General features: G+C 48.1%; 1 protein-coding gene across 3 annotated transcripts in view; it reads left to right on the plus strand.

Moving 5' to 3' along the window:
• Positions 1-17,622, plus strand: part of TNFRSF11A (TNF receptor superfamily member 11a) — a 62,979-nt gene that overhangs the window by 13,204 nt on the left and 32,153 nt on the right. For all 3 annotated transcript variants that reach the window (XM_061400369.1, XM_061400370.1, XM_061400371.1), the window contains exons 2-3: positions 13,403-13,484; positions 14,937-15,062. In XM_061400369.1, the coding sequence (XP_061256353.1) occupies positions 13,403-13,484; positions 14,937-15,062 (208 nt within the window). The remainder of the gene's footprint in view (positions 1-13,402; positions 13,485-14,936; positions 15,063-17,622) is intronic.

Genomic DNA, 17,622 nt, shown 5'->3' on the forward strand with positions numbered 1-17,622 from the left:
GTGAGGCTCCCCTCGTAATTCCATCACCTTATCCTGTTTCATTTTTCCATCGTGATCATTCCAGCCAGATTCCATTGCATGTTTGCTTCCTGTCATTCTTCTCCCAAGGACTGTAAGCAAGGACTCTCTCTGGCTAATATCTACCATGTCCACAAAACTTAAAATTGTCTCTGGCACATAGGATGTGTTCAATCAGCATTTGGGGAGTACATGAATGCAGTGTGTCCCACTTTTAGGTTGTAAACTGGCCAAGCACGTCTTACTTAAATGCTAAACCTCCTTGATTATTTTCTAGAGAACCACGCAGTGATGCTGTTTAGATTGGGAAAGTTTTTCTTCAATAGGACACTCAAGGATTTCTTTCAAGATGGTGAAAATGAATCCAAGGGTCCTACAGCCCTCTGGTAACCATTCTGGTCCTATATAATGAGTCAGCCCTGTTGACAGCTAAGTCTAGTCCCGTGCACAAGTCTGGGCAAAATGAAATCACCCCATAAGAATGGATAAAGGACTTAGGCAGATATTTCTCTAAAAGTGGCCGATAGGCACATAAAATAGATATTCAGCATCATTGATCATTAGGGAAATGCAGGTCACAAGCACACTGAGTGGCCCGTGGCTAAGGTTCGGTGCTCCCAATGCAGGGGGTCCAGGTTCGGTCCCTGCTCCATGAACTAGATCCCACATGCTGCAACTAACAGCTAGTGCTGCAAATACACAAATTAATTAATTATGAAAAACCACTCTCATTAGGATCACTTACCAAAAGAAATGAAAAGTAACAAGTGTTGGCAAAGACATGGAGAAGCTGGAAGCCTCGTGCGTTTCTGCTGAAAGTGTCAGTCACTCAGTTGTGTCCGTTTCTTTTTTGACCCCGTGGACTGTAGCCCTCCAGGCTCCTCAGTTCAAGGAGTTCTCCAGGCAAGAATACTGGAGTGGGTTGCCACTCCCTTCTCCAGGGATCTTCCCTACCCAGGGATTGAACCTCTGTCTCCTGCACCGCAGGCAGATTCTTTACCAGCTGGTGCATTTCTGCTGGGAATGGATTAAGACAGTGCAGCAACCGTGGGGGGATGCCTGGCAGCTCCTCTAAGAGCTGAACACGGAACGACTGTGTGACTCGGGTGTGACTCCAGAGAACCGAAAGCAGCAACCTCAGCAGGTTCCTGTGTGCCGGTGCTCACTGCCGCTCACAGCAGCCCCGTCACAACAGGGAGATGGAAGCAACCCACACACCCACCCACAGACGAACGGCTAAGCAAACTGACTCATTCATACAATGGGGCATCATTCTGCCATCAAAAGGAACGAAGTTCCCACATACGCTACAACACGGACGAACCTTGAAGACCAGGCCAAGTGAAATAAGCCAGACACAGAGACAAGTCCTGTATGATCCCACTTACGCGGGGTGCCTAGAAAGTCAAGTTCACAGAGACAGGAGGCAGAAAGAGGTTGCCAGGGGCTGGAGGAAATATGGCAGTGTTCTTTAACTCCAGGGCTCCCAGACAGCGGTGAGAAGGAGGAGGTACTGTGTAGTGCCTAAGACAGTTTCTGTTTGGGGTGGCACGAATGTTCTGCGGAGACCATAGTGATGGTTGTACATCTGAGTCTAATTATCACCACTAACTGTATACACTAAGAAATGGTTCAAATGGCAAATTATGTTATGTATATATATACGTGCATTTTTAAATATATACATAACATTTTTACTTTTCAAAGGGCTGACGTGAAAGAGCCAAATTTAGTGTTTCCAGATGGAGACAGCCCTTTATCCCCTCCCTAAAAAGAGCCTCTTTCTTCGCCCTCCTCCATGACTGAGACTCCCTGCCTCGTGCGCTCACACCTGCTTTTGGCCTGGCCGTCCCGTCACTGAGACGCTGGTCATCCCCCGATCAGACACTGTGCATCGTCAGAAGGAGCCTACGCCTTCTTATCGGCCTTTCTCACGCCACCACTCTCTGCAGTGTGCTCCAAGTGTGGGAAAGTGTGAGTCGCTCAGTCGTATCTGACTCTTCGACCCCATGGATGGCAGCCTGCCAGGCTCCTCTGTCCATGGGATTCTTCAGGCCAGAATACTGGAGTGGGTGGCCTCTTCCTCCTCCAGGGGATCTTCCCGACCCAGGGGTCAAACCCTCGTCTTTTGCACTGGCAGGCGGGTTCTTTACCATCTGAGCCACCAGGGAAGCCCCAGGGTGCTGCTAAAAGGCCCCCCTTTCTTCCCCAGATGCTACGTCCTCCTGGTCCACTCCCTGGCCCCCAGCCCCGGGGCCCGCACCCCTCGGGGTCTCCCTCCTCTCCTCCTCCTCCTGCCAAGCATCCTTGGCTCCTCTGCCCCTCACCCCTGCCCCCTAGCTTTGGGGTCCTCCTGCTAAGATCTCTTCCCCTGTGTCCCAGGCAGGGTGCCCTCCCCTTCCTGTTCCTGTGACCAGTGAGGGCTGTGTCCAGGCACTTCCTGGAACCTGATCTTCGGCAGACCAGGCCCTGCACCATTGTGGGGTCCCCACCTGCTAGTTTTCTCTCCTCAGTGCCTGTGGGGTCCGGCGCTGCACACTTTGAGATGGTGGGATGGGCCCAAGGCCTTGTCCTACACAAGCCTGTCCCTTGCACGGGCATGTGAGAGCTCAGGAAAGGTGTTCTTGAAGGTGTGATGACAGTAGAGCTTTTTAAGAGATGGGTCCTTTCTGTCATTAAACCCTAGACCAAGCTGAAATTCCCCTTCTGGTCATACCACATGAAAAGTCACTTTACAAGGTAAGGCGGATGACTCAGGCAGAGAAGTGACTGGCCTTACTCTGGTGTCTGCAAGTGAGGAGGTCAGCTCCCAACCCCATTATGGGGAGTGGTCTGTATAAGGGGAGGGGGTGGATTCCTATTAGTGGTTTTCAGTGAGTCTAGTAGTTGACCAGCCGTGATGAGTGCCTTCAAGCTGAAGTTTTGAATACTCTTTACCGCTGGAAACATTCATAAAACGCATTTTAGAATGTCCTAAATCCCTCAGTAGCAGCTCAGTTATTAATACATTATCAATAGTAGTCACAATGTCATCCTTTTCTTCACATTCTTCTCAAACTAGACACATCTTTTCACGTTGTACCAATCAGAGAATAGTTGAGCCTCAATTTTAGCAGCAGAATTTTTTTTTTCAAGAGTCGATAATTTTTTTTTTTCAAGAGTCATATGTAAAATATGTTTCTGTAAATGCAATTGTGGCTTCCCTGGCGACTCTTTGGTAAAGAATCCACCTGCCGATGCAGGAGACGTGGGCTCAGTCCCCAAGTTGGGAATATCCCCTGGAGAAGGGAGTGACTACCCACTCCAGTCTTCTTGCCTGGGAAATCCCCTGGACAGAGGAGCCTGGCGGGCACGGGGTCTCAAAGAGTCGGACACCACTTAGCCACTAAACGACAACAACAAAGGGAACTGGAGTATTCTAGATGTCAGGGAGCTTTCTGTTTAAACCCTCTGATTCTCTGTATTGCATCATGACTTAGACCATGCACCTGGCTTGTATAATGTGAGGTCTTCACACAGTTCAGTGGTCTCCCAGGGAGTGCTTAGGGTGATCTGTTGGGGTGCGTGGTTCAGTTCAGTTCAGTCACTCAGTCGTGTCCGACTCTGCAACCCCATGGACTGCAGTATGCCGGGCTTCCCTGTCCATCACCAACTCCCTGAGTTTACTGAAACTCACATCCATCGAGTTGGTGATGCCATCCAACCATCTCATCCTCTGTGGTCCCCTTCTCCTCCCTCCTTCAATCTTTCCCAGCATCAGGGTCTTTTCAAATGAGTCAGCTCTTCACATCAGGTGGCCAGAGCATTGGGGTGCACAGGAGATCCCCAAAGGCTGCCTATTTATTTTCTTCATCTCTTTCATCAGTAATATATCATCTTCACAGGTGCCTGTGTAATGTTCTGAAGTATGAAATGTGAAGCTTGGGTTTGTGCAAAGAAAAAGTGTGAGTTTTCCTCTGTAAACCGTGAGCTTGAAGTGCTGTCTGTTGAGTTTTTTAAAGTGGAAACATCTAGCAGGGCGTTTGGATATCCCTCGATTCTGACCCTGTTGACAGCAATCCCTGGCAGGATCTCCCAGCCCCTTTCTCAGCAGAAGCTTGGAGTCAGCTCACCCCACACCCAGCTTCGGCCGCCATCACCGACTGAAGCCCCAGACAGAAACCACCGCAGTGACTCTGGCCACCTGCCACGATCTCAGTCCCATGAGAAAGCACTGCTTTATGTGAAGTCAAACAGGCTTTAAAAAAAATAAACCTTTTCGATTAAAAACATGTTTTTTCTGGGAATCCCCTGGCTGTCCAGTGGTTAGGGCTCTGCACCTCCCACTGCAGGGGGCACAAGTTCGAGTCCTAGTGAGGGAACTAAGATCCTGCACATCTTGCAGAGAGGCAAAAAAAAACAAACCACGTTTTCCAGTCACCAGAAACACTCTGATGTCAGCTTGTGTGATCACGGCTGCTGCTAAGTCACTTCAGTCGTGTCCGACTCTGTGCGACCCCATAGATGGCAGCCCACCAGGCTCCCCCATCCCTGGGATTCTCCAGGCACAGCCAGGTTAAAACTAAACGGGGAAGGTGCATCCAGAAGCTGGCAGGGCTTCGGGATGTCCCTGCGAATCCCTGCTCTTCTGCACCCTCTTTCCTGTTTCTGCCAACACGCCTTCCCCTCCGTTCCCCCATCAGGGGACGATCTGATAGAAGGAACCCGGCTCGCCGATTCAGCCCAGGGGCGTGGTTAACCCCGCTGCCAGCGGCCACCAGCTAGGGCGCGCATCACTGAGGCCAAGTCAGTCCCCCAGCGACTTGGCCTCAGCGGGAAGAAGCACAGGCTTCGTTTTCACTTGCCATTGCTGCCTTGCCGGGCTTTCCCGGTGACTCAGTAGGTAAAGAATCTGCCTGCAACATAGGAGACTTGAGTTCGATCCCTGGGTCAGGAAGATCCCCTGCAGAAGGAAATGGCCACCCACTCCAGCATTCTGGCCTGGGGAAGTCCCAGGGACAGAGGAGCCTGGCGGGCTACAGTCCGTGGGGTCGCAAAGAGTCAGACACGACTGAGCAACTAAATCACCACATCACTACATCATTTGCACAAATTGCCCCTTCGCATCCTCACTGCGGTCGGAGGGGTACAATGATTCGCCCCATTTTATAGGCAAAGAAACAGAGACTCAGAAGTGACTTATCCCCACCTTGTCCTCAGGTTGTAGAAAAGCAGACAGTTTTAAATGTCGGACTGACCTGGAAGTTCGGTTCGGAGAGCTGCCCTGGATGGAAGAGCCGTAATGGGAAGCCCGCCCCGCCCTTCCTGACCGGCAGAGCCACCTGGCCAGGCGTCCCCTCTGTCTTCACTGGCGCCCTGGTACCACCACCCTTCCTTCTCCAGGGGCTCGCCCAGCCCAAGCCTCTGCTCTGCTAAATCCTTACATTCTGGCTCCTCAGACTTGACTTCAGTTAGTGTTTCATTTTTCTATTTTCTATGGAAACCTGCCTTATCTGATTTGCAAGCTTAAAATGACTCCTCTATGACATCCACTTCCAGGTCTGAACTGTTAACCAAGAAGTCTGATGGTGGATGCTTTCTTTCCAGTAACAGACATATGACTGTGCCATATTCGAGACTATAAAGCTGGATAAAATAGAGAAGGGGCTGGAAGCTTCTCGAGAAAAGGAGATAAGAAAGGGACCAAACTTAACAGGTCCCCCAGAACATCCCAATTTCAAGGGTCTGTGTTTGGACTCACTAATTGAAGTGTTCAGAGGGGAAACCCTAGACCTTGTCTCTGGCCTGACTCCCCAGCCAGCCGAGCAGAGACGTGGACGAGAAGGAACGCAGGCCTCTGTTCGCAGGCCTGTGACTCAGCCCTTTGCTGTATTTGTTGTTTATTTGTTTCTAAGAACGAAAAGCTTCTCTCTGAAAGGCTTCAGAGAAAACAAATCTCCTGGCGTGAAATCCTCATAGTAAAGCCATTTTCTTGATGTTCTGGGGAACAGGGCTCTCTAGTAGTTGATTTCTGGGTGAGAGCACTTTCAATTTTTACTTTCTTTAAGGATATTTTTTTTTCAAAGGCTGTAAGTCTATTGAGTGTTGTTTTCACGTTCAGTAGTTCCTCCCTTAAGAAAAACCATCTCTTTCAGTTAGACTGTAACAATCAGAAATGTGATACAATCTTTACTTAATTTACAGCCAGATTCTCAAATACAGTCATGGATGATATTTTATAAAATAAAATCTATGGAAAATCCCTCATTTGTTCTTCTGGGTTGAGTTCTTTTCTTCTTGATTTGAAAGAAGGAGCCAAGCTTCTTTCTGTTTTGTTACATGTCAGCATGAATTTTCAGTAGAGCAGAAAAGTAATTTTAGGATTCATAATGCCTTTCGGTACAATTGGGTTGATTTAACTGCACGAAAAATAAATATTTAAGTCAATCTTCCCTGCAGGATTCCAAATACAGATCCTCCAATCTCTGCCACTCTGCTCAGAGAAATGTTTTGTTTCTTCAGGTTGGAGTTTTTCAGGATTAGACCTAACATGGCATTGCATTGGGAAACAAATCCAATAAATCCATGGAGCTTTATAAAGACAATTTTGATTTACAATTTATTATCTCCCAAAGCCTTGCATAGACTGTAGACATGCTTATTCCAGAAGAGTCTGTCAGCCATTAAAATTAAATAGCAGCTTGTACGCCCTGAAACGAATATCGACATGACACAAAACACAAAAGAAAGTGAGGTAACAGATGGCCAATACGCTAGATGCATTGTCTTAACTGCTTTTTTAATTTTAATTTTAACTTCTTTTTTTCTAAGACTGTCCAAGGAATGTATATGGGCAGGGGAGAAGAAAGGGGGAAACGTAAAAGATATTTGCTATAAACAGCCTCTAGGGATCCTTCTACACTCAGGAGCTGTCTGTCAGAAAGCAGAAGTTAGTCGATGCAAACTCTGCGGGCCAGACGTTACTTTTGTAGTTTACTGATTAAGCCTGTATTAGGGCCCTGTCAGCACACGCGTGGTTTTTACAAGGCTTCTAAGTACCCTGAATCAAAGCCTATTCCCCAAACACAAGCGCTGCGACAGACCTAATGTTGAATTTATGTGACTGTACCCTTTATTCCATAATAGTTGAGAAGTCGTTCTGCTTTATTTGTTTAATGAAAACAAGGAGGGGTCAAAAGCCCTGTTGTTTTAGAGGGAAACAAGTCGATCCTGAAGGCAAACGAGACAAAAATGTAGATAACTAGAATCTATACCGCTCAAATCAGTTACCGAAGGCCGTCTGTTGCTCCGTCTTGGGCAAAGAGACGAGATTGGAGGTGGTTGAGAAAATCACCCCGTTTACTGAAAGTCCACTGCCTTATGCTGAATCCCGGCTCCCACTGCTCCCCGCCACCCACCCCATTCCCTGGGAGATTGCTTCTGAAATACTTAGGTAGGAACATATTTTCATCTAATTCCTGCCTTATGAGGACGGTTACCAATGATAAGAGCTGCCATCTTTGGTTTCAGGGGGAGATTGTTTTCCGGTCGCTGTGTCCCACTCTTTGCAACCCCATGGGCTTCAGCACGCCAGGCTCCCCTGTCCTTCCCTGTCTCCCCGAGCTTGCTCAAACTCATGTCCATTGAGTTGGTGATGGTATCTAACCATGTCATCCCTTGCCGCTCCCTTTTCCTTCTGCCTTCATTCTTCCCCAGCATCAGGCTCTTTTCTACTGAGTCCACTCTTTGATCAGGTGGCCAAAGTACTGGAGCTTCAGCATCAGAGGACGGAGTCAGGCCCACATTCTGAGTAGCGGGAGGAAAGGGCCAAAGGACCAGGAGCTTGAGAGGCCTGAGGGCTCTCCCAGCGCTGGTGAAATGAGGGATGTCAGAACTAGAACCCAAAGGAAAAAGGAGGGTTGGACTGGGAGGGGCTGGGGGCGTCCACTCATTCACACCAGAAATGCCCCTCTGTGGATGTGGGCCATCTGGACAGAGGCTGGTATCCAAAAGACCCAGCTCTGGCTCGCCGGAGACCAAGCCTAAGAAGGTGGGGTTTGGGCACGTGGGAGCAGGGAGGCCACAGGCAGGGCTGGCCTGGCCTTCAGCACCAAGGGACAGGTCCCCAGGGGGTCAGCCAGAGGGGCAGCCCAGGGCGTCCAAGGTCTAGAGTTCCCACTAGTTACAAACGCAGGGACTGCAGTGCAGAGGGAGAGCCGTGGGATCCTGGACATGGAGCGTGGGATCAGAGTGAGACCAGCACAAAAAAGTGAGTTTTACGTGCTGTGTGAGCCCCAGGGATCCACAAATCCTCTACTAAGAAGGCCCATTCTAGTGCTGCAAGTGGAGGAAAAGAAACAGCTTCTTGGAGGCAAAGAGCAAAGAACAAGGGTTAAGTCAGTTCAGTGGCTCAGTCGTGTCCGACTCAGTGCATCCCCGTGGACCCCAGGCCTCCCTGTCCATCTCCAACTCCTGGAGCTTACTCAAACCCAACCATCTCATCCTCTGTCGTCCCCTTCTCCTCCTGCCTTCAATCTTTCCCTACATCAGGGTCTTTTCCAGTGAGTCAGTTCTTCCTATCAGGTGGCCAAAGTATTGGTGCTTCAGCCTCAGCATCAGTCCTTCCAATGAATATTCAGGACTGATTTCCTTTAGGATGGACTGGTTGGATCTCCTTGCAGTCCAAGGGACTCTCAAGAGTCTTCTCCAACACCACAGTTCAAAAGCATCAATTCTTCGGCTCTCAGCTTTCTTTATGGTCCACCTCTCACATCCATACATGACTACTGGAAAAACCATAGCTTTGACTAGGTGGACCTTTGTTGGCAAAGTAATGTTTCTGCTTTTTAATATGCTGTCTAGGTTGGTCATAGCTTTTCTTTCAAGGAGCAAGTGTCTTTTAATTTCATGGCTGCAGTTACCATCTGCAATGATTTTGGAGCCCAGGAAAATAAAGTCTATCACTGTTTCCATTGTTTCCCCACCTATTTGCCATGAAGTGATGGGACCAGAGCCATGCTCTTAGTTTTCTGAATGTTGAGCTTTAAGCCAACTTTTCACTCCCCTCTTTCACTTTCATCAAGAGGCTCTTTAGTTCCTCTTCACTTTCTGCCATAAGGGTGGTGTCATCTGCATATCTGAGGTTATTGATATTTCTCCCGGCAATCTTGATTCCAGCTTGTTCTTCATCCAGCCTAGCGTTTCTCATGAGGTACTCTGCATAGAAGTTAAATAAGCAGTGTTGACATACTCCTTTTCCTATTTGGAACCAGTCTGTTGTTCCATGTCCAGTTCTAACTGGAGCTGCTACAGATTTCTCAGGAGGCAGGTCAGGTGGTCTGATATTCCCATGTCTTGAAGAATTTTCCACAGTTTGTTGTGATCCACACAGTCAAAGGCTTTGGCATAGTCAATAAAGCAGAAGTAGATGTTTTTCTGGAACTCTCTTGCTTTTTTGATGATCCAATGGATGTTGGTAATTTGATCTCTAGTTCCTCGGCCTTTTCTAAATCCAGCTTGAACATCTGGAAGTTCACGGTTCACGTACTGTTGAAGCCTGGCTTGGAGAATTTTGAGATTTACTTTGCTAGTGAGATGAGTGTAATTGTGCGGTAGTTTGAGCATTGTTTGGCATTGCCTTTCTTTGGGATCAGAATGAAAACTGACCTTTTCCAGTCCTGTGGCCACTGCTGAGTTTTCCAAATTTGCTGGCATATTGAGTGCAGCACTTTCACAGCATCACCTTTCAGGATATGAAATAGCTCAGCTGGAATTCCGTCACCTCCACTAGCAAGGGAGGAAAACAAGAACAAGGGAGGAAAAACAACAACGACAGAGCGTATCCAGTTTCCTCCAGAAGCTGCGGGCCTCCTCAGGAGTTTTCCAGATGCTTCTTATTTACCCTCAAAGCTCATTTCCTTGGGGCTTCCCTGGGGGCTCAGACGGTAAACAATCTGCCTGCAATGCGGGAGACTGGGTTCGATCCCTGGGTCGGGAAGATCCCCTGGAGAAGGGATAGGCTACCCACTCCAGTATTCTTGCCTGGAGAATCTCATGGACAGAAGAGCCTGGCGGGCTACAGTCCTTGGGGTTGTAAAGACTCAGACATGACAGAGAGACTCACACACACACATTTCATGAACCATATCTATGTACGTATGTTGCCTTATAAGTTGTATGTTGATTGTTATTTTGAAAGTTTGAAGGTGTACTGCCAAGTATCTAATGTAACTCAGGAACGAAGTAGGGATCAGTCTAAGTTCTACCTTAAATTAGATTAATACCAGAATTGTCTGCCTCACCACAGTCAATTTTCCCAGTAGCAGAATTACTGATGTAACCTGAAAGACTGGTAATCCTATAGCGGTGTGAAACAGACATGTCAGTTCTGCAATGATGAAGACGTTCTGGAATTAGACATCAGTGCTGGTTGCATAACTTTTTGAATATACAAAAAAAAAAAAAAAGCCCACTGAATCATAACCTTTGAAAGGGGAAATTTCATAGTATGTGAATTCTCTCTCAGTACTTTAAAAAGAAGACATGTCCAGGTGTAAAGTCACAATTAGCTTAGGAGACAGAGATGAATATTAAAGAATAATCTGTGAAAATCTGTTTAAGAGTTAGGACATCTGGTCACCTCTGGAATCACAGCTTCCCTGTTTTTGCCAGGGTGACACTCCTGGGCTAGAGGGCGGATGGGCGGAATGAATCAGAGCCCTGCGCCTGAACGTGTAAACAAACTGTTCGCATATTCAGGTGGCTGATGCTTACCAGATGCCAGGGTTCGGAGCCCAGCTCCCAGCCCACAGGGGCACCTGACAGAGCTCTGGCTGCTGCTTCAGGAGGAGCCCTTTCAGCAAATTCCCCTAAAAAGAACCTGTGTACGTGACCCAGACAAAGCCTGCGCCTATCTTACAGAGACTTGCAGTTTTCTTACCGGTTAGAAGCAATCGGCCTTGATCATCTGAAATACCGTCCAACGCACATTTCTCTGGTTTGCTTTGTCATCACCATGGCAGGAGCGCTCGCATGCCATCAGGCTTAAACGGAGCCTTTCTGTGAAACAGAATCTGCATTGACTGCATCCAGCTTCACCCTCGCCTCTGCATCTCTCCTCCGTGCACACGTTGCTGTGCAGACGCAGAGACACGGGCTCGGATAAAAACAGGAAAAGACCCCAGAGAGCAGAGGCGGGGCAGTTTCTGTTAGGTCATATTTACCAGTGTCCACGGGCTCACTGGAGAAGGCAATGGCACCCAACTCCAGGACTCTTGCCTGGAAAATCCCATGGACGGAGGAGCCTGGTGGGCTGCAGTCCATGGGGTCGCTAGGAGTTGGACATGACTGAGCGACTTCACTTTCACTTTTCACTTTCACGCATTGGAGAAGGAAATGGCAACCCACTCCAGTGTTCTTGCCTGGAGAATTCCAGGGACAGGGGAGCCTGGTGGGCTGCCGTCTATGGGGTCGCACAGAGTCGGACATGACTGAAGCGACTTAGCAGCAGCAGCACGGGGCTCACTGCCCTGATCCTGCGAGCCTGTCTGGTGGTGGATGCTTGGGGAACGTCGGTCCCGTTACCCAGGTCCACAGAGAGTGTCAGACGGCCTTGGAACCAAGTCCAGATACAGCCTTCCCGGCACCCTGGCTCCGGAAACACGTTTGACGCTCTCGTTGACCTCAGAGGAACTGTCCCTGGCCGCAGCCCCCCAGAAGCTCTTTGCCTGGCCTGGGGGAGGTCAGGGAGGCCCTTACTGGCTGCGTCCTGCACGCCCTACTTACTCTTTTCTTAATTTTTACTTTTTGGCCATGTCTCATGGCGTGTGAGATCTGTTTCCTGACCGGGGATCGAACCCGGGCCCCCTGCTTTGGACGCAGAGTTTGCACCACCGGACCACCAGGGAAGTCCCTCTTTTCCGGTTTTAAATTTAGTTTTGGCTGTGCTGGGTCTTCGTTGCGGCACGGGTTTTCTCTACTCGCAGCCCGCGGAGGCTGCCCCATTTGCGGTTCGCGGGCTTCTCTTGCAGAGCTTAGGCTCCGCGTGCGGCTTCGGGAGTCGCGGTTCCCGGCTCTAAAGCGCAGGCTCAGTCGCTCTGGTTCACGGGCTCAGCTGCTCCGCGGCATGTGGATCTTCCCAGACCGGGGATCGAACCTGGGTCCCCGGCGTTGGGAGGAGGTTCTTCACCGCTGAGCCGCCGGGAGCCCCGGCTGATGTCCGCCCTGTGAGCCGGTGCTCACTCACAGCGCGCAGGGAGGGCCCGCTGCCCCCTGCAGCCCACCGTGGAGAGCCAAAGCCCCTTGAGAGCAAGGTGGTGACTGCGGACCCCAGCCCAGCAAGGCCCTGCGCCTCGGTGTGTGCACGCACCGTCTGCGCTGCTGACCCCGGGCCTCCGTGTCTCCCTTGGGTCTGTAACTCGACTGCCTGCTTGTCAACAGGGGTGTGTGTTGTTTTTCTCTAACAGAGACAGCTGATAAGGGAAAGAGCTTTACTGTGGCAAACTGATAAGAATCTGAGTGAATGCAGGGTACTTGGCTTTTGTTTTGCTTTGCTTAGATGAGCAAATGTGGAAATTATTATTGGTGTTAGAATCATGCAGAAAGGAGACCGAAGTTCAAAAAGCTGAAGCGGCTCACGGACATCCCCCGAGCCGGCGGGCCCGCGGTGCTCCGGGCTCCAGGTCACAGGCTCCCTATAACCCCTTGCTGTCCCACTTTTTAAAATTCTCTGCATGTTAAAATTTTTTTAAAGGCAAGCAGTATTAAGCATCTTTCTAAAATCATAAATAGCTTGTCAGATCACATTTCCCTTGGTATAACACACAGGCTTCCCAGATGGCTCAGAGGTAAAGAATGTGCCTGTAAAAGTCAGCAGACAAAGAGAGGCAGGTTTGATCCCTGGGTCAGGAAGATCCCCTGGAGGAGGGCATGGTAACCCACTCTAGTGTTCTTGCCTGGAGAATCCCATGGACAGGGAAGCCTGGTGGAATGCAGTCCATAGGTTGCAAAGAGTCTAGTACACGTATGAAGGGACCCCACTCTGTACTTCCCCAGTTTTTATGACCAGAGTGGACTGACCACACGGTGGATGACACAGAAGTGGGGCCACTTCTGTACGTGGTTGGTCAAAAGCAGTTTTCAACCTTCTGGGTACCATTTTTAAATCTCCTTTCAATCCATCCTGTTAGCATGAGCATAACCGAAATATTTTTAAACACTTAAATGGATCTTGATGCCAGTATCCTTGGTTTCGTACATTCTCAGGGGAAAGAAATGCGCCAGAATAGGATAGTCATATCTTTGGCGGGGGGCGGTATCATGCCGAGCGGCGGCAGGACGGTTTCTGGTGGCTTCCTCTGGGAAGAACTTGTGTTTAATCTCTGCCTGATGCACATTTTCTTTCTAGGTGACTTTGCAGATCACCCCTCCATGTACCAGCGAGAGGTATTACGAGCATCTTGGACAATGCTGTAAGAAATGTGAGCCAGGTTCGTGCGGCTAAACCTCCTGTTGTGGCCCTCCCAAAGTCGGTGGGACTCTTTTTTGTTTTAACCTTAGTAAATAACTGATTCTGTCTTGCCAGATGAGAAATGAAATCGGATAGGCTTCTTATGGCAGTGGCAGGTAGTAATGTCTGTCACTCTGAAGACAAAAATCTTACTCTCAATAGATGAAATAACTTAAAAATCAAGAGCAGTTTCAGGAACTGGAATTAAGCACCAGTTTTCTAAAACACTATTTCTGGAGAAGGCAAGAGGTTTTTTAAAAACTCTGTTTTAGAAGTTTATGATTCAAACTCTCAAAATATGCAATACAAGTCTTATTTAAAAGGATCACTTGCAGTAGTTCCCTGGTTGTTCAGTGGTTTGGGCTCCGCTCTTTCACTGCCATAGCCCAGGTTCAAACCCTGATGGGGAATTAAGATCCCGCAAGCCGTGAGGTAAGGCCAAAAAAAAAAAGTATTAATTTCATAGAAATTTGCCAGGGGTAGTGTTGGGGATGGGGATGACTGTCTTTGAATCACTGCTAAAAATTGCCTAAATCCTGTTATAACTTCTCCCAAAACAGCTACTGAGGAGTAGGAGGTAAATCGGTCACCATTTCCCCAAAGTGGTTTTGACAAGGAGGTGGTCAGCTGCTTCTGTGGCCTCGGTGAGGCCCCAAGTCTAGAGGGTTCTCACTCACTCCCAGTTCTGGGGAGGGAAGAGGAGCTTTGAGGAAAAGGAGCTTACCTTATTACAAATCCTTTATAGATATTTCAGCTACAAATATTTTTTGGGTGCACAGAGTAAAGATCCATTGATTTCACGCATATTCGTGTGTGTGAGTTTCTGAGCGTGTGTATTACTCTCTGATCAAACAAAGTTAACCGTGAACCCACAGTGTTCGTAGGACAAAAGAAACGAACTCTGCGGGTCGACAGTAAAGGGGTTTGAAGATGGAGAGGTGAGGCAGGAGATGAAGTTTCTCTTGCTTAGTCCCCAGGGAACCCCTCGAGTTCTGCAGGCACCAGTTTGAAAACCGTAGTTCTTTTCCTGAGTGAGCAGAGGTTGGGAGTGGAAAGGGCTAGGGTTTTACTTAGAAGGTCTAAAAGACTGTGGTGACCACAGGCATAGCAAACCCCAGTGAGGTTATCTGGGCCAGCCAGGAGGCCTGAGGAGCCCCTGCTGTGAGACATGACCTCTGTCTTTGGGGGACATCCTGGGACCATGTTCATGTAAAGGGTTTCGTAGATTGGTGCTTTTGTTTTTTTCCTTGGCTACACTCTAAGACTTGCAGGATCTTAGTTCCCCGACCAAGTATCGAACCTGGGTGCTCGGCAGTGAAAATGCAGAGTCCTAACCACTGGGCTGCCAGGGAACTCCCAGATTGACTCATTTTTATTGATTTATTGGGAGGAAGCAGTTTTGATTGGCACATGTTCCCCCTTCTAATTTAAGGAACATACATGTCTTCCAAATGCACCACTACGTCTGAGAGCGTCTGTCTGCCCTGTGGCTTGGACGAGTACCTGGACACCTGGAATGAAGAAGATAAATGCTTGCTGCACAAAGTCTGCGACCCAGGTGAGTCAGCCTGTCGGGGCAGTGTGGGTGAATGACTGTTGGATATGGTGATGCTCTGACTTTGGGGGCAAGGAAGACGTCTGCCCACAGACCCCCGAGGGTGTGCCTTAGAGCCCAGGAGCACTGTGTTACGGCTTTTCGTATAGAACTTCTGTTCTGGAATATATCTGTTTTGTTTTGTTTTTACTGAAAGTGAAAGTGAAGTCGCTCAGTCGTGTCTGACTCTTTGCGACCCTGTGGCCTGTAGCCCACCAGGCTCCTCGGTCCCTGGGATTCTCCAGGCAAGAGTACTGGAGTGGGGTTGCCATTTCCTTCCCCAGTTTTTATTGAAGTACAGTTGCTTTAGTGTTGCGTTTGTTTCAGGGGTGTGTGTGTGTTCTTTTTCAGATTCTTTTCCCTTATAGGTTATTACAAAGCGTTGAGTGCAGTGTCCTGTGCTGAGAGTTGATCCTTGCTGGCTCTCTGTTTTACATACAGCAGTGTGTATATGTTAATCCCAGACTCCTGATTTATCTCCCCTCCTACATTTCCTCTTTGCTAACTAGGTTTGTTTCCTATGTCTGTGGGTCTCATTCTGTTTTCTAAATAAGTTCATTTGTATCATTGTTTTAGATGCCACATATAAGTGATAATATATGATATTTGTGTGTTCAGTCCTGGAAGGTATCTTACACTTGACAGAAGGTCTCCACGGCACTTCCACATATGTTGTTACTTAATTCTCACAAAACAACCCTGTGAGAAAGCTACGCTTACCCCATTGTAAAAATGAAGAAACTTACAATTATCCCATTGTAAAAACGAAGAAACTAAGAGGGAGTGAGTGATTTCTCCAAGGTTACAAATGAGAAGCAGGACTCAAAACCAGATCTTCTAACTCCCAGGTCTTTTTCCTAAACCATCCACGTCTTCCTACCTCCATAGTCTGATCTACTTACCATTACTGCTATAGGGCTTTTGCCTCAGAGCTTTTAAAAATTAAAGCTTATTTATAAGAATAGGATCAAAATATGTCTCCTGAGTCCCAACCCAGAAGCTCCTTTCCTCCCCTCTTTTTCCATCTTTCATTCAGGTCATCTGTTAAGGAAGCCACGCCGTTAGTCCTGTGGGGTTTCCACTGTCAGGGCTTTGCTAGCTGCATTATCTCGGTCTCATTAAACGATGTCTTCTGTCCCCTGTATTTCCTGTAAAGGGGTTATTAGATTTAGAAGGCTGATCAGAATCTGGTTTGGGTTTTTCTGCTTTGTTTTTGGCAAAACTCCTTCAAAAGGTGATGTCAGGGGTCACAGTGTAGCTGCTTCTCTCTTTTCTGGGTGATATGAGCAGCTGTTGACCGTCATGACCTAGATCCATTTTCATTTAGGGGCTGCAGAAAGGTGATGTTCCAACTCCATCATCCTTTCTTCATTTATTGGCTGGAATGCTTTCTAACCAGAAACTTCTCTCATCAACTGGTCGTTACCCTGAAGTGCAGTCTGTACAGGAAAGGCAGAATGAATGCTTTAACTTTATTTTTCCACTTTTCAAAACAACGACCCCATCACCAAGTTGTCTCCAGAGGATCTGTATGAATATAACGAGCTAGCTTCCTCTCTCGCTCCCTGTCATCTTGGCAGCTGCACTCAGTTGGAGGCATCCCACACCTAAGGCTGCAAAGAAGATGAAAAAGTCGCTAGAGTTGATCAACTCTAGGCTCCGGTCGCCCCAGTTGATCAACTCTAGGCTTCGTTATGAAAAGTGGAAAGTGTGTGCTGGGGTACAAGCAGACTCTGAAAATGATCAGACAAGGCAAAGTGAAACTGGTCGTCCTCGCTAAACTCTGCCCAGCCTTGAGGGAATCTGAAATCGAGTATTATGCTACAATGGCCAAAACTAGTGTCTGTCACTGGCACTCAGTCGCTCAGTTTATCCAGCTCTTTGCGACTCCATGGACTGTCACCGACCAGGCTCCTCTGTCCTTGGAATCTTCCAGGCAATATTTTGGATCGGGTTGCCATTTCCTACTCCAGGGGATCTTCCTGACCCAGGGATCAGACCTGCATCTCTTATGTCTCCGGCACTGGCAGACAGATTCTTTACCACTAGTGTCTATCACTATGGTGGCAAAAATAACCTTGAATTGGGCACAGCGTGTGGAGAATACTGCAGAGCCAGATACTCTGGCTTCCTGAGCCAGGTGACTCTGATATCATTAGAAGCATACCAGGACAGACTGGTGAAAAGCAGATCACGCACAATTTTTCTTTAATAAAACTAGCCAGAGCTTATTTTTTACAAAAAAAGAATATTATGAACTCATGCATTTACATATTGGAGGTGTTTTAATCTACTGCAGTTACTAGTTTTACTGGGGCTTAGATTATCTCTCCTCTCCCAAGTGACCCTCTTTTGATACAGCCTTGGGTATCTTTAAGAGCTCTTTCTCCCAGGCTTATCTTGGACATTTCCTTCCCTAAAGCTGGAATCAGCCATTTTTCCAAGGATTTCTCATTGCTTCATTAGAACAACTGATTTAGTGACTTCAGTCTGGGTGCTCAGAAGGCTCATTGCTACAAAGATT

The sequence above is a fragment of the Bos javanicus genome, chromosome 24 (genome assembly GCF_032452875.1).
Source record: "Bos javanicus breed banteng chromosome 24, ARS-OSU_banteng_1.0, whole genome shotgun sequence".
Classification (NCBI taxonomy): domain Eukaryota; kingdom Metazoa; phylum Chordata; class Mammalia; order Artiodactyla; family Bovidae; genus Bos; species Bos javanicus.